This window comes from Crocodylus siamensis, chromosome 4 (genome assembly GCF_052110815.1).
Source record: "Crocodylus siamensis isolate JL-2025a chromosome 4, ASM5211081v1, whole genome shotgun sequence".
Lineage (NCBI taxonomy): Eukaryota > Metazoa > Chordata > Crocodylia > Crocodylidae > Crocodylus > Crocodylus siamensis.
The window spans coordinates 156,355,472-156,377,305 of record NC_143398.1 but is presented as its reverse complement, the minus strand read 5'-3'; the positions used below and the strand labels follow the sequence as shown (position 1 = coordinate 156,377,305).

The 21,834-nt window shown below is 47.0% G+C and overlaps 1 protein-coding gene across 19 annotated transcripts in view; it reads right to left on the bottom strand.

The window, feature by feature from the left end:
- The window catches only part of LOC149866879 (zinc finger protein 385C-like), a 236,715-nt gene that overhangs the window by 63,253 nt on the left and 151,628 nt on the right, over nt 1-21,834 (bottom strand). For 2 of the 19 annotated variants that reach the window (XM_090044391.1, XM_090044392.1), the window contains one exon: nt 840-1,219. The exons of 5 other annotated variants lie outside the window; for them this stretch is intronic. In XM_090044391.1, coding sequence (XP_089900517.1) covers nt 840-1,219 — 380 coding nt within the window. 12 more of the 19 variants (XM_090044393.1, XM_090044394.1, XM_090044398.1 and 9 more) reach the window with 12 other exon arrangements.

The following is a 21,834-nucleotide window of genomic DNA, read 5'->3' as shown; positions in this document are numbered from 1 at the left end:
CTTTTCCATGACTCGGTTTTTCCCATTGGTAAAATGGGGATTTAACTGCTTACCCCCTTCATAGCAGGCTTTGTAAGGGCTGTTTAGACACTGTCTGAAAGGCATCATAGGAAAATAGAGCACAGTGAGAGCAATGAACTGTCATCACTAAAGATCTATAAAATGGTACTGGAGCTTATACAAGGGGGCCCTTTAAAGTAGCTTTTAAGACAAGAGGATCTCTATTAAAAGGTAGCTTTTAGGCCCTGGCTCAGCAAACCTTTTAACTACATGTTTATACTCCATTGAAGTCAATGGGGCAGGGGATACACTTGCGGCCAATAGTCAGGAATGCATTTCAAACTTTAGGGACATTCAGAAGGCTTGAAAATGTCTACAGAACAAATGTGCCATACTGGGCAGCAGCACCCTCAAACACCAACGTGTTCCACATGGGCAGTCTCCACAACCAGAAGCAGGGTAGCTACTTTAGTACAACCTTAAAGGCCAGCTAATTAGCACAGTCAGCAGTGCTAATCAGGCCACCCACATCACCAACTGGTTGTGGCCATGCTATTGGTAGGTGGAGAGGCAGCTGCATAGAGCCTACTATGACAATGTACTCCATGTTAGGACACATGCCAAAGTGCTTTTGTGAACAGGGATGATCAAAGCTTGGGTCCCTGGCTGAACAGCGGCAAACTCCAGTCCATGCTTAAGTGTTTTGCTGAGCTGGGAACATTAAGACAGCTTTTCTCCTCCATGGATGAACTGCTGTGCAACCTGGCAGCAGCAAGGTTAGACTGAAAGGAACTGCAGAAAGAGAACATGCCAGGACAGAACCCACCCTGAATACACACCTGCATCTCTTTGATGCTGCTGGGGTGGTAATACTCATTGTGCTCTGAAGTCAGCAGGGCTTGACAGAGGTTAAGCTTCTGGAACTCGAGCAGCGAAGAGCACTTGTCGTCTGGGATCTCCTCCTTAGCCATCCAGTACACGGTGGTGAGGATGGCTATCTTGGTCGGGTTTACTTCCACCTTTATCACTGAGCGCAGTTCCTGGTGGTTGTGGACACGTGACTCAAAAGCCAGCTGCTCTCTGTTAACTGCCAGGGCCTGGCGGTGAGCTCCAGAAGTGACGTGCCGTAGCAGAGCATGGCGCTGGAAGTTGTCCGTCCCCACAGTAAAGGCATTCTCCGCTTTGCCATGTTTATTCTTCACCAGTGCCTGGCGACATTCTATGCAAAACATGAGTTTCCTTTCATAGTCAAACTCCAGCCACGTAAATTCTTCCTTCCAGTGCTCATTGAAATAGCGCTTACACTTTTTATTGGAATTGGAAGTTTCCCCAGCTGGCTTTTTCCCTGGAGGTACCATACTGCTGTGGCTGGGAAACCCAACACTACGGATGTACTGAAATTTTCCTTGAAGGAGCAGCCTCTACATTTAATTTAGTAAGGAAGGTTTATTACCACTTTCCTGGTTTGACTGGAGACGAAAGAGACAAGGGGAGAGGGATTAGGGAGCTGGTAAAGCTTTGTCTTCTCTAATTATTTGTTTTCATTGTTTAATGAAGGGTTAAGATAGCACTAACTACAAAGACCAGAGACCACCTACAGGAGGTTAACTGAATACCGCCTGCCATCGGCATGGCAGGATCTCAAAGACTCCTTTAACATTCAGGTCCTCTCAGGCCAACAGATCCCCCCCAGTCTTGCCGTCCAGAAGAGGCAGGGTGAGGTGGAACACCCAAGCCCAGAGCAAGGTCTGCATTCTGTCTCCAAGGAAGACATGCAGGTTACCAGAGCTTTGCCTACATGGCCTTCCCACCACCCAAAAAATCTGCTGTCCTCTGCAGCTCCTAGCTACAATGGGAAAGCATCAATACATACAGAGGGCTATTCCTTCAACTACCATGTTGCCCAGATATGCTCTAAGCAGGGACAGGCAACCTGGTGGTTAAGATCCCAGGGGCTGGTGTGTCCTTGTACTCACAGTGTTACTACTGTCCATGAAACCGCATTCAAGTGGCAGGCTATTTTAAGGAAACTGGTTGATGCAGATGCTCTACTTCACCCATGATATAATCCATCCAGTGACCAACTGACAGAAGTGTGGCCCCAAACAGATTATGCTGGAGGCCAACCATACTGAATCTACATGCCACAGTGGATCCTGTGAAGATGGAGAAGAATCATAATAGGCTTAAAATCAGTATTTAGCCTCAGGAGGAGGAGTCCCAATTCTTCACCTTGCCAAAAGCAAGCCAGTGCTTTGCATTTTACTTCCTAACAGCAGTGGAAGCTGAGCTGTCACTTCTGATAATCCGCAATCCTGTGGAACCCTTTCCAAAGGCAGTCTAAGAGGGCAAGAACAGATTCTCAGGTTTAACTTGCAAGCATGTTGTCTTCCATTAAAACCCATCACTATGGAGGGCTGGTCAACGTTCTGGAAAGCTACCAGCCTGGTGTTGGACTCCCTGGAGGTCTTCTCTAGCTGAGCACTGCTAACTCAGAGGCCTCTGACTAACTGAAAATCATGTAGCTAGAGATTTGCATGTGTGTGTATTAAACTGCACCTTTCTTATTTTCTATGTATAGGTGGTATATATGTACCAGCCTCATAGTAAGGCTCTGACACCTCCCTGAAACCAATAAGATTCCAGGCTCAGAAGACTTGGTTTGGACTGGTCCCTTATTTGGAAGACTGGGGAGCCAGAACCAAGTCAGTTTTCAGGAGGAAAGGTGTCTTGAAGTGGGTAGTGCCATGAGCTCTCAAGAGATGTCCTTAAGCCCTGATGCAACAAAAACCAAAAGGATGAGTTTAAACTCACCCATATTCACTAAAGAATTTAAACACATGCTAAAGCTTAACTGGGTCTTAGCATTATGACAGCACTGAGGCGGATGTAATGGAAGGAGAATGGATCCTACAAAAAGAGAAGCCAAGAGAAAGCGGGACTGAAGAATAAAGGGACATAAAATGAAAGGTGATAGAGACTTGCTCAGTGCAACCCAGGAAAAACTGGCCCAGCCAGTGCATAACGAGACAGCGGAACTCCTTGCTACAGGATGACACTGAGGGCAAAAAAACCGGCAAGACTTGAATGAGGAACTGTATAGTTTGAAGGTGACACAAATAACAGGAGTTACAATAATTAATGGTCACCAGCTTGAAAAGATAAACACCTCATGCTTTGGGGTTTAAACCAATCCCTTAGGAAGAGATGTTCTTGAGAGGCAGACTACCTGGCATCTGCTTATTGCTTGTGCATCTTGCAGCTACTTCTGAAGCAGCTGGAAGATACTGGATTGGGTGGGCCAAAGGTCCACTTTGCTATAGTGTACATAAAGAAACAGTGAGCAAAGGTCATTACCATTCATGGCCACTCTGAAGTAAGTTTAGTGTCACAGTCTGATTCTTAACACTCGACAGTTGTCCAATTAGCACTAATTAGCCCCCCTACTGGTGGCCTGAACAGAAAGACAAATGACTGCCCAGGCCAAGGACAGAAAATCTGGCAGGGAGTGGGGAGCACAGGTTGTGCCTGTCCTATGGCTAGATAGGGAGCTTCAGCCAAACACCTTCCCTCAGTGCTCAGCTTACTTGCATGGGGAAATAAAAGGAAAGCAGGCATGGGGAAAGGAAAAAATGAAAGAACTGGAGTATCAGCCATTTGGAAGGAAAAGGGAATTGATGATAATGAAATCAGCATTCCTTCAAGCCCTCCCATGAACTGCAGGTGCAGCAAAGAATAAGGAGTCCCACAGCTCAGCTCCTGACAGGACAGGACTGGACACGCAGCATGTGGCATCTGAGCCAGTATTGTGCACACAGTGCCATAACCATGTATAGTGCAGCCTTTGTCCACAGCCAAGCCTCCCTCAGAGCTGTGGGGTTTGCTACTGCTCTTTGGTTACAGTGTGAATGATGCAATCCCCCCCTGGGTACCCACCTTCTTTCCAGCGGCTAATAGACTCCTTTAAAGGGAACCTGCTACTACTCTGTCAATTCCACCTGCCAAGCCCCAATTTCATTTTCTTCCTTCCTGCCCTCTGAGATCATAGGACAACGAGCTAGCAACGCCTCTCCTTTTTTTTTTTTTGCAGTTCCCTCTTCTTCTAGGCTGAAAAATAAAGAGTTCAAATATCTTCAGGGTCCCGCTCCTCCTACTCCTCCCCACAGCTCCCGAGGAAAGGATGGCTAAGATGCCCACATTTCCAGGTACTCTAACCCCACCACCCTCTCTCTACCACCTGGCTACTCTTTGTGATGCTCCAAATTCTCAGCTTTCCAAGTCCAGGTAGCTGGATTAATCCAGCAGAAGGGAGGGCTAAAGATGTAACTGGAGCCCGAAAACATCCCAACTGTCCAGAGAGAAAAAAATAGCCCACGAAAGGAAATGAAAGCAAGGTGTAATGTGAAAAGAGCTTCCTTTTCACAAAACTACATGGGAACTGCATTGAGGAGTAACATGACCTCAGCTGGCCTGGGTGCTTAAGTGGCAGGGACTTATTGCCAACTACAGGACAGCCAGGTCTGTGGGGCTGGAAACCAGCCACTGCTAAGTGTGCCAGGGAGGCATGAGGTATCCTCCAGCCTGGAAAAGCAGCACCGCACAGCTGCATAGATGCTCTCTCTGGATAATGCCGGAGTCAGTTCCTGCAGACCATGCAGTATGGGAAGGGAGTGGGGGGGAAGTGCAGGGAAAAGGGAGTGAAAGTGATTTGAGCACAGGACCAGGACCCAACTGTTCCATTCCTGTCCCCAACTCTTTCTCCCCTTTGAGACCTCAAACTGTTTAGTGCCCGAGCCTCAGTTTCTCCATTATTAATATGAGGAGAAGGAGAGGTATCTGCCTCAGTGGGCAGGTTGTGAGGTTGACGTTGTGGCATCCATGTACCTACTGAACATGAATTGAGTATTCTGCTTTCTCTCCAGGAAGAACTTCACTACCATAATGCTGCTTTTCTGGCCAGCCAATATCACTGAAGGTCAGAGCAGCACAGACAGCACTTTCTCTCCACACGCTGGACTAGAACGGGGTGACTGCATCTCACAGGCCCTGTCCCCACACTCATCACTTCCTGATGACTCTATCCACGTCTTAAAACTATCCCTGCACCTCTCCATACCTCTCCTCTCATTTTCTGCCTCCCTCATACCATTCTTCAAGTTAGGGAGAAATCCCCTCACCCTTCATCTGCCAAATAATTGTCTGCTCCCCTCCAAATTCTTCCACAAGCACAGATCTCCCACAAGGTCTTCCAGCAACAGCCCATAATAGGAGGGATCAGATACACCTGCTCTGGGTTTAAACTTTCTCCTGGTGTATGTGGCGAATGGGCCATGTTCACTAATAGCCTCTGATACAATGGGCTTTCAATTAGACCATAGAGAAGGAATAAAAGTACTGCTTGACTGGGTCAGAGCAAGGTTCAAAGCTGCTGCCATCAGATGCTTTTTGCCACAAGGATAGGTTTCTTCCTGACCCCAGGGAAGTGAGTTTGGCTGGCACCTGGAAGAATGAGGATTGGTAGCCTTCTATTTTTTTTTTGTCTATCCCATGTAATCTTTTTCACATGCTTTAAAAAAAAATCAAGGCCTCTTAAGGGCAGCTCTCAATCCCACCTCTGTCCAATGAAAGCCACAAGCAGTCAGGAAACAATTCCAAAAGTTAGAGGATGTTTTACAAAGTTTGCAGACTCCTTGTTCTGTTTGAGCCCAAGGGTCTTGTCATGAAAGAGAGAAGCATCCTCTCCCTCCCCTCTGAGAAATATTAATTAGGAAGCTATTCTAGACTTGCCCATCTAAGAGTCAAAGGTAAAAGACCTCTTGCCAAATTTGTCTTTTACAGTTCCCTGTTACTAATATGCAGTGCCAGGGAAGCACGTCCACCAGATCTCTTGCCCCAGCTACCTAGCAGTATCATTCATGCTTTCCCAGAAGCAGCAGAGGGTGTCAGGCACCCTGCTTCCCTGAACAGGGCTCAGGATTTGCAGCTGATACAAGGAAGGAAAGACCAGCAAAGTAGCAAGAAAGACGTCAGAAATATACACTCCTGTTCCCCAAATCCCTACTTTCTCTAACAGATGTCTGGCCACCTCATTCTGAAACCTTAGCAGCTCCAGGAAGTCCCTCTTCCCCAAAGACCCGGATCATCCTGTGACAGTGGCTAAGATGGGTCAGGGTCTGCAACACATACGACACTCTTAGATCCCTCCACTTTGTTTCAAGAGCGCCTTTGCTTACTCAGGAGGTAGCAGGAGTCATGGCTGTCCCTCTCCATATCTGATCTTCCTCCTAACACCCTCCTTGGGAAGACTCAGTGGAGCATCATAGAGTGTCTGAGTTGATGGAGGAAGGCAGGCACTGAAGACAAACAGGTGATATACGCTGTCAGGTGAGCAGGCTGAACCCCATATATCTCCCTACACAGAGGGACCCAAATCTCTACAGCCACTGAGGAGCCTGCACTTCTGTAATAACAGGCCTGATGATAACGTTCTGTAAGAACATACATAAGAGTATGTAAATAATGTGCTGCAATTAAGTCTGTTTTCTCTGCTCCCTCCCCCAACCCCCAATACAGACAATTCATTAAAAAACATCAAAATAGGGTGCTTAAAAAAAAAGAAAATCACTACTCTAGAAAGATAAGAAAAAAAGAAAAAGTAGAACTACAAGACTTTTTGGGGTGGACAAGTCTGCCCAGATCAAATGCAAGCATCAGACAAAGAAATAGCCTCTGCAGTGCATGGAGCCAGCAATCTCCACCAAAGTATGGGTAAAAAATGCATTCAACCATCTCCTTGCTCCAGAGAGAGCACTTGGAAAAAGCAGGGAATGGCCAAGGGATAGCAAAAAGCAGCTCCTGCTGCGCTGTGCTTCCTGGTTGAGAAACAGCTGTTATGGGTGAACTCCAGGTCTACTGTGGGCTTGTACTTCTCATTGCTCTGCTAGCCACCCCTCTTCCTGCTGTTAACTAAGCAGAAAATTAGGAGCTGCATGTCGTTTACGATGAGATCCGTGGCAAGGGAAAGGGAAGAGGGCAGGGAAGTAACCACATTATTTCCAGTCCCCTCTGATACTTCACTCACCTCCAGGAAGTAACTCAGTCTGGGCAGAGAATTGCCTGCAGTGAAGTTTGGGCAGGATTTATTTTTAAGACAATAAGCTTCTATTCTTGACATCCAAGTCTCAAATAAATCAGCAAAAGCCCAGATTACACACGCTATTTCAATGCCACCCCTCAGCCTCCTTATCTTTTAAAAGCTTCTGATAACTGCCTAGAGAACAGCAGCATGCAACTCTCTGCTCCCCAACACACAAACACACGCACACACACACGGACCCCAGCCCTGCAACACCCAACCCCACATGCCAGCCCCCTCCCCACTACAGATACATACCATGGAAACGCTGCCATAAATTTAGAGTGAGGGGCTTGCAAACTTCACAGGATTTTAGACAAAAACAAAATGAAAACTAAAACAAAAAAACCCAAATACAAAACCAAACCAAACCTTTTCAAAACCAATATTCAACCCCCTCCAGCCCTAGAGTGAGCCACTCTGCAAGGCATCAGGAACAGAACGGGGCTGGTGCTGCATAGCGCAGCCTCCCCCTCGCCCTCCCTGCCTCTCTCCTCTCGCTGCAAAGAAAACTGTGCCCGAGGAGAGGCAGGGATCTTTGGAAACAAAGACCTGCAGCTCTGCAGCCCCTGCACACACTCACTGGGACATGGGAGCAGCCATCTTGCTCTGAGGACTCTCTGGCTGCTCAGATGCTCTCAGCCTCCTGTGGCTGTAGTGGCCACTAGTGGTGGCCAAAAATGGAGAAAGTTTTGCGGTGGTGCTGCACCAGGTTTGGCAGGAGGCAGCTGTATCCTGCTTGCTCAGGACAGTGGCTTGTTCAACCACAAAGCCATGGGCCCCACTGGCTGGGACCCTGGGCTGAGGCTGGGTATGAGGAACTGTCAGCACTGTATGCTGTTGATCTTCTTAATGATCATCGTAATTATAGAGAAAAGTTGTTAGATGTGTTACCCTGAAATTTGGTGGAAGGCAGGGCAGCGTGGCACCTTAGACACTAACTTCTCTGAATCACAGCTTCTGACAAAATTGGCGGTAGCCTACAAAAGCTTGTGCCTCCCTGAACAAGATAGTCCAAAGTGCCGTGCTGCTCTGCCTTGAATCTTCATTATATTAAGGTGGCAATGCCAAGGCATCCCAAGTGAGAGGAGTGTCTCCATACTGCTAGGTGCTGCACTTACACAGACAGGAGAGGAGGCGAAGGAAGAGTGGTTACCCGCACTCTCTCCCCATGCAGGTGGGGAACTGAGCCACAGATTGACAGAGGACTGGGTTTTAAAGGTGCTCAGCTCCCAGCCAGGCACGCAGGCAGAATCAAACAGCACAGTCCTATCACTGTGCCTATACCTGTGATGGGCTCTTTGTAAAGTCTGACCCCAAACTACCTAACCAAAGTTGCATGGCAAGAGTAGTGGAAAGGTGGGAAATAAATTCTGGTCTTCTGCATCCTGTGCCTCCAACCCAGGATGTTTACAGTAACTCCTCATCTTGCGGTCCACTTCTATTAGTGCCCATTACTGCCGTTTCCCAGCATCTTAAATCCAGATTCCTCCTGTCCACCAAGTCCAAAAAAAACAAGTCCAGAAGGCAGATGTCTTTACCTGAACAAAGGAAGATCACAGGTTTGGCCCCCTTCTAATTTTTGCCAAATATCTGATTTCACACAACTCAAAACCCACACCCTGGCATAACAGTGCCTAGTCCAGAAGGCAAAACCTTGTTAAAACTGAGCAATCAACATAGTGCCAAATTGTTTATTTTTACGCTTTTCAGTGGATCCAAGTTTTTAGAGACCAAATACCCTCCTGCAGGGTTTGCAGGCATTGTTTTACCAACACAGGCACACTCCTGAAAGTAATACAGACCGAGAACAAAGCCCTTTGGGGCAGGGAGCATCTTTTTGTTCTGTCTGTACAATGGCCAGCACAATGGGGTGCTGGGTCCAATGATGGGAACTCCTAGGTTTGATGGCAGTATAAATACTACCACATACTGCATCTATGTTGGGTGGGCAGGTGTGATATCATATACCATGTCATTAACTATGCTGGTAGAGTTATAAGGTACTGGTTTTCAATTATTAGATCCTCTAAGAATAAGGCACGTATTTGACTCTAGGAAGTAGTTCCATTGAAGCAGAGTGCAAAGGCAGGCACATACTTCTTGTGGGATCAGGGCCTTATTTTGCAACTAAAGAATCATTCTCATCTACAGCCCAGAAGATCTATTTGTTCTTTTTAACTCAACATCTCACAAAGCAAGAGCCACAGAGATGCTCGGGACCTTGAGGGAGTAAAATGAACGTAAATGGAGTTCAGAAGAAAGCTCCCAGACTTTGCAGAGGCAGTTATGCCTTGGAAATTATAGAAGGAGGCAGCCACTGGGAATAGGAATATGAGGATTTTTACAAAGCAACAGAGCAGTTTTAAGATGGGGGTGCTCATCTTCTAGCCCAGAGGCCACATCTAACCTATGAAGCAGTGTGATCTGTCCTATAGGGCTCCCCAGGGATCTGAAAATTTGGCAGTGCGAGAATGGTATCAATTAATGCTGCCACTGCTCCCTCAGTACCAGATTTCCAAGCCCCATGGACCAGATGATATAGCCCCTGTATAGGATCTGGATGGCAGACACAGATCTAGGGCTGGGGCAGTAGGCCTGATTCAGCATGAGCACAGGTGGGGTTGGGGCAGCAGGCCTGATTTGACACATGCTGCATCAGGGCCATGTATCAGATCCAGCCTGCAAACTGGCCTCATACCACTCATCTGGCCAGCAGGGCTGAAAGATAGGGCACCACTGGTTTAAGAGCATAACTAGAGTCTCTCTGAGGAGTGAATGAATGAGAAAAACCTTCCTAGGACAGACTGTAACAATTAGGTTGGGATTCTGATCTTTTCTGGAGGCCTTGATGATTACATATGAACACCTAAGACCCCAAACATGACACTTATGCACATGCTGGCATTCTATTTCTGGGCACATACTTAGCTGCTCATGTGCTTGATGCTATGTGTAGAAACAGTATGCCAGGCTTTGCATAAGTGTGATTTTTGAGACCTATATGATTAAACGCCAAGGTCACAAGTTTGATCCCTGTATGGGACACAAGATGATTCGTGCCTCACGTAGAAGGGTTGGACTAGATGTCCTCTTGAGGTCCCTTCTATGATGATGATGATGATAAAGTCCTGTTGTCTAGGAGTCCAGAAAAGAGCAGAATGCCACCCCTGCTCAACATACTACTGGAAAATGATCGTATTCTATAGCAGCAGTTCTTAATCTTTTTAGACTCAAGGCACCCCTCATCAGAGTCAGGGCACCATCAGAAAATGACAGCTCTTAGTTTTCACTCATTTGCTGACTATGGAAAAATACTAGAGCAAGTTTTCTGTTGGAAAAAAACTAGGGATCACAACAGATGAGGGTGTGTATGATGCTCTGTATTCCTATTTGAAATCTGTGAGTTTATCTTGAATCATGAGTAGGTGTAACCATGCTGAGTAAGTGTAATCATGCGTGGCACCCTGTAGCACCCTTAAAAGGATTTTACGGCACCCCATAGGTGCCACAGCACTCTGGCTTAGAATCACTGTTCTACATCAATATGCTCCGTCAACTCACACAGCCTCAGCTATGTGAAATTTCAGTGGGAACACCAAACGCATCCAGGGAAATTCCCTCTAAGCTACGGTTTGCATCAGGCATCCTTTCCCTATCTGAACACAGAAATAAACAGCAAAACCTGCACTATCCATTGGTGCAAACTATACCAGGACTTCATGCCAACACAACTATGATGGCAGCTAGGTCCCTGACAGCTGACCCGGGGCAACCTCCAGTGCAGACAAGATCTTAAGGGCTTGATCTTACATGCAGTGAGGTCAGTGGCAAAACTCCCACTGAGGTGTGATCAGTGCTCAGGTTAGGCAGTGGCCAGATAGCCACCTTAGAGGAATCAGACCTCATGCTTTAGGGATAGAAGGGCTGGGAAGCAATTTTGTCCTCTTTTCTCCCCCCCCACCACACACACATTTCTAGACCAGAAGTGAAGAAATGGACAAAGGAAGGCCACAACACTGGGTACCTGAGGCCAGACAGGACTCAAATGCTATAAACAACACTCGAGCAACCTACTCAGACCCAATACAAGGCAGAGAGAACATGCAGCATTTGGCTGAATCTCCCTGAACTCCTGCTAAAGCAGCCTGGGTTGAGACACCTGCCTTTTCATTATAGCTCTTAATTCTGGTATAACAGGAGCTCAGTGGCAGTGCAGCTGTTCTTTTTAAAGCAGCGATACTAAAAGTACAGCCTGTGGGCCAGATCCAGCCCATGGAGCCGAGTCATCTGGCCCGTGGGGCTCCACAAGGGTCTGGATATTTGGCAATGGGAGACCATTACTTGCTATGGTCTTGGGAGTCCCCTGGCAATGAACACTGCCACTGCTCCCCTATCACTAATTTTTTGGATCTGTGGGGCTGGATGACATGGCCCTGCACACTGGATTGGGCCAAGACCAGACCCAGCACACAGCTCCAGACCTGGCACACAACTTTGGACACAGCACATGACACCAGACCCGAAGTGTAGGGTCTGTTCACAGGCTGGATCCAGCACATAGACCAGCTGAGCCCCACTCAGTGGTGCCAGAGGACCGGAAGAGATCCAACATAGTTCCCATTTTCAAAAAAGGGAGGAAGGAGTACCCAGGAAACTATAGGCCAGTTAGTCTTACCTCAATCCTGGGCAAGCTTTTTGAGAGAATTATCCTGGCACATGTCCACGAGGGGCCAGCCGGACAGGTTATGCTTAGGGGCAACCAACATGGGTTCATTAGAGGCAGGTCCTGTCAGACCAACCTGGTGGCCTTCTGCAACCAGGTCACAAAATCCTTAAATGCAGGGGTAGCAGTGGATGTAGTCTTTCTGGACTTTATGAAGGACTTTGACACTGTTTCTCACCCCATTCTAATTAAAAAACTAGGGGACTGTAGTGTTGACACCCACACAGTCAAATGGGTCACTAACTGGCTGGAGGGTCGCACCCAGAGAGTGGCGGTGGTTAGGTCATTCTTGACCTGGAGGGATGTGGGCAGTGGGGTCCCCCAGGGCTCAGTCCTTGGGCCCACACTGTTCCAACATCTTCATCAGTGACTTGGACGAGGGGGTAAAAAGCACCCTGTTCAAATTTGCTGATGACACTAAGATGTGGGGGGATGTGGGCACGCTAGAAGGGAGGAATAGGCTGCAATTGGACCTAGACAGGTTACAGGGCTGGGCGGATGAGAACAGGATGGGATTCAACACTGACAAGTGCAAGGTGCTGCACCTGGGGAGGAACAACCAGCACCATACCTACAGCCTGGGGAACTCCCTTCTCGTCAATGCAGAGGCAGAAAAGGATCTTGGGAGTCAACAGTGATGCCAAGATGAACATGGGCCGGCAGCGTGGGAATGCAGTAAGGAAGGCCAACCGCACCTTGTCATGCATCCACAGACGCATCTCGAGCAGGTCCAAGGAGGTGATCCTCCCCCTCTATGCGGCACTGGTCAGGCCGCAGCTGGAGTACTGCGTCCAGTTCTGGGCACCGCGCTTCAGGAGGGATGTGGGCAACATGGAGAGGGTCCAGGAGGGTCACTCGCATGATCAGGGGCAGCAGGGCAGGCCCTACAAGGAGAGGCTATGGGACCTGAACCTGTTCAGCCTCCACAAGAGAAGGCTGAGAGGGGATCTGGTGGCCATTCACAAACTAGTCGGGGGGGGGACCAGCAGGCATTGGAGGAGCCCCTGTTCCCCCGAGCACTCCCAGTAGTGACTAGAAATAACGGTCACAAGCTGGCAGAGGGTAGATTCAGGCTAGATATCAGGAGATGCTACTTCACTGAAAGCAGGATGGACCCCCTGTAGAGATGGAGGACTGCATCCTTCATGGACTGTCAAGGGCTTCATGGATTTCCACCACACCTCTCCCAGTTCAGCAGAGAAGCAACATGTGTTTTCACATCATGCCCCTGTTTCCAGTCCCCCTAGGATGCAAGGAAAATGCTCCTGTCCCCTGCTTCACCTGCTCCTGATGTGAAGCCAGGGTAAAATAAAGGGAGGCCAAGAAAATGGTATGTACCTGGATTAGGAGCTGTATTGTACCTGGCTGAAGCTGGCCCCTTTAAACAGGGAGGGGATGGCTGCCATCCTGGGGAGTGAATTCCTTCCTCTGTGGTTTTTCTGAAGATCTGAGACGTGCTGGCAGGAGGTTCCATTTTTGTCTCAGAATGTTCTTGTCTGGATACCTTAGCTTGGTATTAATGCTAACAGGAGCTGGGATGAAACTGGAGACAGGAGGGCTCTAGGTGAAAATGAACACCATTTATTTTTGTGCTAATGCAAGCAAGAAAGAGGATTTAGTCTTTTTAATCAGTTTTGCTGGCATGAGGCTCCCTTGTCCTCTGATCTCACACCATCTCAGATTAGAACTTGAAAGGTCAACTGGCTTCAGGGCTCACAAACAGAAATGTCCCAAGGAGCCTGCAGGCTGGAAGACTGAGGTGGCAAGGGAAGCAAAAGGCTGACCCAGTTTCGATCTGACAGCATGGAAGCGTCTTGTTGGAAACCTCTCCTCTGCCCATTGTCGTGCCAGATTTCCTTCCATCCAGATCTAGTGATGGACCAGAATCCAACCAATATGAAGAAGTCACTGACATGTCCCCTGTGGTCTAGAGAATGGCACACAACCAAATTCTGAAGGCTACTACTGTACATTTTGTTTGGAGAGAATAATTAACAGGGTAATAGATTTGGGGGACAGTGTACTGAACACAAACAAAGTAAGTAAAAGTAAATACAACATAACAAGCACCGTATGGGTTGTGGCAGTGGTCCAGGTAGCCAGTTCCTGCCTTTGACCATGGCCAGTCACATCAATCTCAGAGGAGAATACAGGAAATCCACCTGTTATGGGACACTTTGCTCTGAGAGAAATGCCTGCTTTAGCTTTAGCAATCAGTGGATGGCTTGTGCCTTAAAGGAAGAAGGTGGCTATTTGTCAATCTTTACCTCTGCAGCTTTGGATTACTCTTGCTACTCTGCAGCCCTGCTCTGTCTCCTCACTCCAATCCCTCCACACAATTTACCCCATAAAGATCACATGGAGTCAGACAGCAGGAATATACTAACCAAAAAAACTACAGTCTCAGCCCCAAAGGGCTCCCTATGCCTACAGTGTGTTCCCTAGTGGATCTTAATGTGTTGAAGCCCCTCTGTCACCACCCCCAACCTGTCTGATCCTTCCCTTTTTTGTCTCACTTGGGATTGCAGGCTCTTTGGGGTAGGGATCACAGTCTATACCTGACAATGCAACACCACTAACAGTGGATGGGTTGCATCTCCCCCTGGAACTGCAGGAAGATCTGTTTGCAGCCTTCCCAGAATGCTACCTGCCATTTGAACTCATGCCTAAACTCCCCACGACATCTTTTGAGACCAAAATGACTAAAAGAGAAGCCCTGAGATGAACTTATAAATACCCTAAGGTAGCAGTCAGCAATTTTTTTTTAGGTTGCAGGCCAGAGTGACTCAGTTTAGGTCAGAACCAGGAAGGATGCAGCTGCCACCACTGCTTTTCCCCAAAGCAGCATAGGAATGTGGCTGCCGTCAAAGCTCCTCACCACCAAATGCCACCACGTCTGTGGACCCCCCACCCCAGAGACTCTTAAAGTGTTTTAGACTGCAAAGTTGAAGCTAGCAGCAGATGCTAGTTCACATCAGTCTCTTGCTCCTGCTCCCTCCCTCCTGTAAATTCAGGTGCAGCACACTTAAAGGATCTGTTCCTTTCCCACTTGTTTTCACTCCCAGAACAATATGCCATACACTCTCCTCAGTGACTCCTGGTGCCTGACAAGCTGAGAAGCCCTGAGCTAGTAGAATAGCCTTGAGGGCTTTGCTCTGTTTTGCTCTGAGGGTTCCCCCTTAGCACAGAGAATGATTTGCAAGCAACAGAACAATTCCCCTCAGAAACAGCACTCACCTTTCCACAACTCTCCTGTGTTAAAGGAGCCTCTAGTTCGGTAATTTCTATTAACAAACAAATAAAGAAATAAATAAAAGTATAGACAGAAAAAGGAAACACCAGCAGGCTGAGAAGAGGTATAGAGGCTGCTGGGGAAGATGCTGTAAGATCACAGGATCTTGGATACAAACACATGAAAACCAGAATTTCAAGGGCCTGGCTCCCACAGTCAGGTTCTTAAAGATGCTCTGATCTCACTTGGCTACTTAAGGGCCAAAATCCTCGGCAGACGTAGCTCCAAAGGCAGTTAAAAACTGCCCACCAAAACTTTTCTGGATGGAAAAATTGGGTTTTGGACAACTCAAACACTTTTGTGGAAAGCACTGCTTCCCTAGGAACTTTTCAATTTCTCCACCCCACTTTGCCTCAGAAAAACAAAATGTTTTCAGTCATCAAAAAAACTGGGCTGCAGACCCAGCATTTGATGAAACCTGAAATTCCCTGCGGAACACTTACAACGTTTTTTTCAGAAAACTTTTCTTTAAAGAAACCTTCTTTCTGTCTCAGGAGGCAGAAGGTCCCATATGGCACCTGCAGTCTGATTTTCCAAAGGCTCAACATTCACTGTAACAAATTCTTTTGAAAATTTGGTCTGCGCTGCCCGACATTCAGAAGCACCAAGTATCCAACAGTTCTCCTTGCTCCCTAACTGGACTTTTGAATGCACAGCATCTGGACAAGCCAGACAAATAAACCTGCACACACACAGATGTTCACGCTTTGTTATGATTAACTGAGGAAGGACACTTTTTTGCCCAAAAGCTTGCCTAACATCTTTCCCAAATATAGCTGGTCCAATAAAAGATACCACTGAACAAAACTTGCTCCTCACATATACTCTGAATCGTTGTAGCTACAACAATGCTCTGATTCTACTACATAAATCCACAGCATTAATGGCAATCATGGCAGCGCAAGGACAGAAATTGTGTTTTATGTCTCAATAGTCTACAGGCAGGAGAAAACAAAACGGTATGTTGAGAGCTAATGCTGTGTAAATGCCTCCAGAGCTAGCCCTTCTCCCCACCTGCCCTGCACACACAAACAGAAGGTCCATCCTTATCTACTTTCTGGGAGCCTGGTTTCACTAATACCACAAACATATTAATAGAGTAGCTTAGCTCTTTCCGCAGGGCCAGGCTGCTTTTTTAGAACAGCTCAGCCCAACCCCTAGTTTCTCTCTGTCAAACCACACCTTCCTCCTTTACATTCAGAGGCAGTAGCACTCACTTAACCCTTTCTTGATGCAACAGGCTAGGGACAGAAGTTACATATAAACCAGTATAAGTGATCAGAAACCAGTTCAAATCTGTAACACAATAGAAGTTCAGTGCACATAAACCACTTGCAAAATGGCTGAAACTGGTTTACGATAAACCTGGATGGATGTAGTATTTTGATGCTATTTTTTACTCTTGGTATAAATAGGGAATAGGGTGTTTAGGCTGTCACCTGCCCATGCAATAAATTCATCAAGATGAGTCCAAGATGGCCCTGAAGTTTCAGGATAGCAGCCATACTTGGCAGTTAAAGATTATGGATACCCATCAGAACATTTACAGAGAAGAGCAGCAATCTAATGAGCATCCCATGCATGCATTCAGCTCAAAAGCTGTAATATAAATCACAATAATTAATAAATTCAGCGACTGTGGCATTGATGCCTACACAGTTGGATGGGTAAAAAACTGGCTGATGGGGTGCACTCAGAGAGTAGTGGTGGACGGGTCGTATTCAACCTGGTGAGATGTGAACAGTGGGTTCCCCCAGGGCTCAGTCCTCAGGCCTGCACCGTTTAACATCTTCATCAGTGACTTGGACGAGGGGGTTGAAAGCACATTGTCCAAGTTTGCTGATGACACTGAGATGTGGGGTGAGGTGGTCACACTTGAAGGGAGAGAGAGGCTGCAACTAGATTTAGGCAGACTACAAAAGTGGGTAGACGAGAATAGGATGGGGTTCAATGTAGACAAATGCAGGGTGCTGCACCTTGGGAGAAGGAATCCACAGCATACGTACAGGCTGGGGAGTTTCCCTCTCGAAAGCACAGAGGCGGAAAGGGATCTTGGAGTCATTATTGACTCCGAGATGAACATGAGCCGCCAATGCCAGACCACAGTCAGCAAGGCCAGCCATACCTTATCATGCATCCAAAGATGAATCTCAAGCCAGTCCAGAGAGGTGATACTCCTCCTCTATACGACATTGGTTAGGCTGCAGCTGGAGTACTGCATCCAGTACTGGGCGCTGCACTTTAAAAGGGATGTGGCCAGCCTGGAGAGGATTCGGAGGAGGGCCACCCGCTTGGTGAGAGGGCAGCAGGACAGGCCCTGTGAGGAGAGACTGTGGGACCTGAACCTGTTCAACCTCAGCAAGAGGAGGCTGAGGGAGGACCTGATGGCTGCCTATAAACTCATCAGGGGAGATCATCAGCAAATAGGAAGATCCCTATTCTTCCCAACACCACCTGGGGTGATGAGGAACAGTGGTAATAAGCTGATGGAGAATAGGTTTAGGTTAGAGATCAGGAGGCAATATTTTACAGTTAGGCCAAAATCTGGAACCAATTTCCTAGGGAAGTGGTCCTCACCCCTATCTTGGATAAATACAAAAAGAGGTTGGATGATCACCTGTCTGGGGTTTTGTGAAACCAGCATTCACTCCTGCCTGTGGCAGCGGGTCAGACTAGATGATCTGTTCAGGTCCCTCCTGACTCTAGCTACTATGAAACTATACTATGAAACTATGAATACAAATCCCTGCTTTTTTTGTCTATATAACCCGCAGTGTCACCCCACTGCCAGAATAGTTTGGAATAAGAGGAGCTATGAGATACCAAACCCTCCATGACCCTTTTCAAAAGCAATTCCAACTGCATGTTATTTTATCCTGTTTAAAAAAACCCACTTCTATATAAAATGGTGGAAATATACTTTTCATGCCCTCTCCCAAGTGAAAACTTAAGGGACTTTGCTAAAGCCTTCACACAACACAATTCCCTATTAAGCAGATGGCAAAGGGCCCAGTTCTGATGCACTGACCACCTGAGTCTGACAGAGGTACATAACAGAGACTGCATCCAAACCCCCAGCATGGGAAACTAGCCAAACAGTTGAATATATCAGGAAGCCATACATTGCTAAAGACAAGGGGCTAGAGTGGAAACTGTTTTGCACCCTTAACTACAGTGTGTGCTGCAAGAGAATGTGCCACAATCCAGGATATTGCAGTGGAGTCAAGTTTTAGGGAAAGCAAGGAAAATAATGGTTCAGGTCACGTGGCCCCTCCATGTCTCCTTCCTCACAGACCTGCTGCATACATTGCAATAAAGAGTTACCCTCCCACCTGAGGAATCATTTTGCCAATGGCTGAGCTTTCCAAGTTCCTGGGATACTGGGTCCCAACTGGGCAAACCTTAAATGGGCTTAATTTTCAGAGGGTGTCTACTCGATCCTTTCTGTAAATTAGACACTTTAAACATGTCCAGCATGCAAGCTCACCAGTCACTTCTGAAAGTGTTGACTACTGTGCCTTTAACTGCAGCTCCAATCCCTTTTGTTACAACATTACACTGGTCTGGATCTGAACCTGAGGCTCAGTCACCTTCCCACAGAGCTGTTTTTTGCAGTCCTCTCTAAGCTAGGGTTTCAATTCATGCCTGTGCCAGCAGCACAGATAGCTTCCAAACAACAAACCCACTAATAAATACCTTCTCTTACATGCATTCTATTGTAATACACTGCTCATGTATAATGTGATGGATCAGACCTGAAAGCAGGGACTGAGGAGAGCCACTTCCACATAGTGATCCCTGGTAACGTCTCTGATGACCAAGAGCTCCCAAACTGACAAAAATGCCATAGAACACAAAGATAAAGATATGGACACCATTTTTGTCATATGAAAGAAGACCTGAGAGCCATCAGCTATGTGACATAGTGTTTGGCACACTGGACTATGACTTGGGATACCTAGGTTCTGTCCCTCACTCTCCAAACTGATCTCACTTTGGTCAAGTGGGGGGATACAGTAGGGATAATGACACTGTCCTTCCCCGTGCTTTGAGACAAACAGATGAAAATGCTGCGTAAGAATGATGTATTATCGTTTAACTCTGATCCAATCCCTGCCCAGCCTATTTTCAAGCGAATGTTTTCCCCTGGATGCAGAATTGACAAAAAGGTGCCCAGTGCTAATCAAAGCTTCATGAGCTATAAGTAGATGAAGATAAGAAACCAGGTTTTGCTTTTCAAAGTTGCTGGTTAGCAAAAGCAACATGTCACAGCATCAGTCCAACTGATACCCCTTGTAGGCAAGCACCAAATGAAACCATACCTGGAAGCACGGATTTGGCAATGGCAGTTCCACTTTAGATCCTGCATCATTTTCCTTCTTTCAGTAGAAACACACTGAATGTCTCACATGCAGCATGAGCAGAGGGCCATCACACTGCAGTTGGCAGTGAAGGGGTAGGAGAAGGTACAGTGGGAGATGCAGCCTAATGCCCCAGAATAATCAGGACTCTGATATTAAAAAGTCTGCTCAGCTGCTGCACCTGGCAGTGTAGGACTGATGCTTCAAGCTAGCTCCTTCAAGCAGCCAGAAATACACAAGAAAGTGTCAGGTTAGCTATTTCTTCACATGATGCCAGATTCACAAGGATGGGAATAGATTTTCCACTTAAGGAGGGAATGGAGATCCTTGCTAGGACATGTACTCCTGGCATTAACCATTGAGGTGAGACCTGCAGGAACCCGAACCCAGAAAGAGCTGTGTTCTGCTCCCCCATAACACTGCTCCCTTCATCCTCTGCTGGATGTAACCACAGCTGCAATTAGCAGCAAGCCCAATCGCCCTTTGAAACTGCATGTCACCCAATGTACGTTGATGCTGCCCATGTAGCAGCTGCCCAACAGGCCTCAAGCGTCAGCTAGTGTACTTAGCAGACATGCAGAGATACCCACTGCAACACAGGGAAGTTGGAAGGGGACAAGGAAGAAAAGATTAGCAAGGTCCAGTCTCAAGAGATAAAGCGGCCTGGGAAGGAGGAGGTGCAGAGCAAAGGACACAAAGTTATAGGGAGAGAGCCCAGAGGAAAAAGATAAATCGAGGATGAAAGAAGGGGAATCAGAAGAGTTACCTGCCCAGCTGCTGGTACTGACTCAGTAAGAACTTTTAATTACTGAGCCTCTTTCCTTTGAAAACTTCTGAGCTCCTTATCTTTCTGAGTCACCCAATAATCAATTATAAGTAGCTCTTAAGGCTAAAACCCTATTCACATGTGACATGTGTGGAATTGCTCAGAGAGCACTTGGGGCTGCTATCTTTCCGGTAGTCCATTCTCATGCTAGACTCCAGTAGCTAAGCAGGGACAAGCCTCAGACTGGAGAACTGAGTAGAGAGAATTAAATCCCTCAGGTTAAGGTGTTGGCCCTTTCAAAGGAGGCTGCTGTGCTTTCCTACTAATGGTGAATGAATACCCCTGGTATACTGCTATGCTGCTTTGGGAGGAGGCTGGAAACCTGGGTTTTGGACACATATGGTCATTAAGGATCTGGGGCACTTTTTGCTGAAAGTGTTGACCCTAGATTGTGCTCTCTGCAGTTCCAGTCAGATACAAGCCTGCTCTTCATGTGTGACCTAAACTCTTGCCTAGCATTGCCATTGCTGTGCTGCCCCCCACAAGCAGTGGCACTTCAGTGGTGGATTAATGACTGCATCTCTAGTTTGAAAAGTACTCTGGAAAGAAATAAGTGGCTGGAGTTGTAAGAGTAGGTTTGTAGAGATGCCAAAGGCAAAGTGTATATGTATCCATAGGGATGGATGCTAAACAAACACACACACACTTCTATTTAAACAGCATTACTTTCTTGAATCCAGCCATATAACAGCCACAGAGACTGTAAAAATAAAAATTGGTACACACTGTGTAAATGTCCAGCGACTCCGACCCTGGGCTAAAAGCGTATCGTTGTTAATCTTGCCTCTGTTTTGGCGTGTCTGTGAGACCAAAGTTCATATTACCCAGCCCACAGCTGGGCTCAATGCAAGAACTGCTGGATGAAATTCTCTGCTCTGTTTGCAGGGGAACAGAACTTGATGATCAGAACGGCCTCTTCTCCCTCAAAAACTATGGCTGGAATCATGATCCCACTGACGTTAATATCAGAACACCACTGCCTTCGGTGGAGCCAGGAGTTCCCGTAAAAACAATCTAGAAATTGGGCCTGATACTGCCACCATACAGAGCTGACAGCCCCTTCCCTAACTACAGCCACAATGAATTAGTATCTAATGCCAAGATGTCAACGTTTTCCCTCTATTGAGAGCCTCACAGCCTGATTCTGCCTGGTATATCTGTATAGGGCCACTTACAGGACTTTACAGTACTGAGGTACTATAAAGTTACAACATTAATGTTGTAGTAGGGTTCTGGTTTTGGAACTGCACTGAAAATGGCAGTGAAGGCAGAACCCAGGCAAAATGCCCTGTTGTTATATTTGGATTTGTGGGCTAAGGGCTCCAACTGTTTTTTGTTTTCTATTTTGCAAATTTCTCCTGCATCCCATCCACACAGTTCTTCAAAGAGCATTTTCCCTGTGATAAGGGGAGTGTACACAGTCTGCTCTGGACTATGGGAAATGTTCTCAGGGCAAGGCAAAGGAAATCTAAAACGTAGGGCCAACTGGCAGGT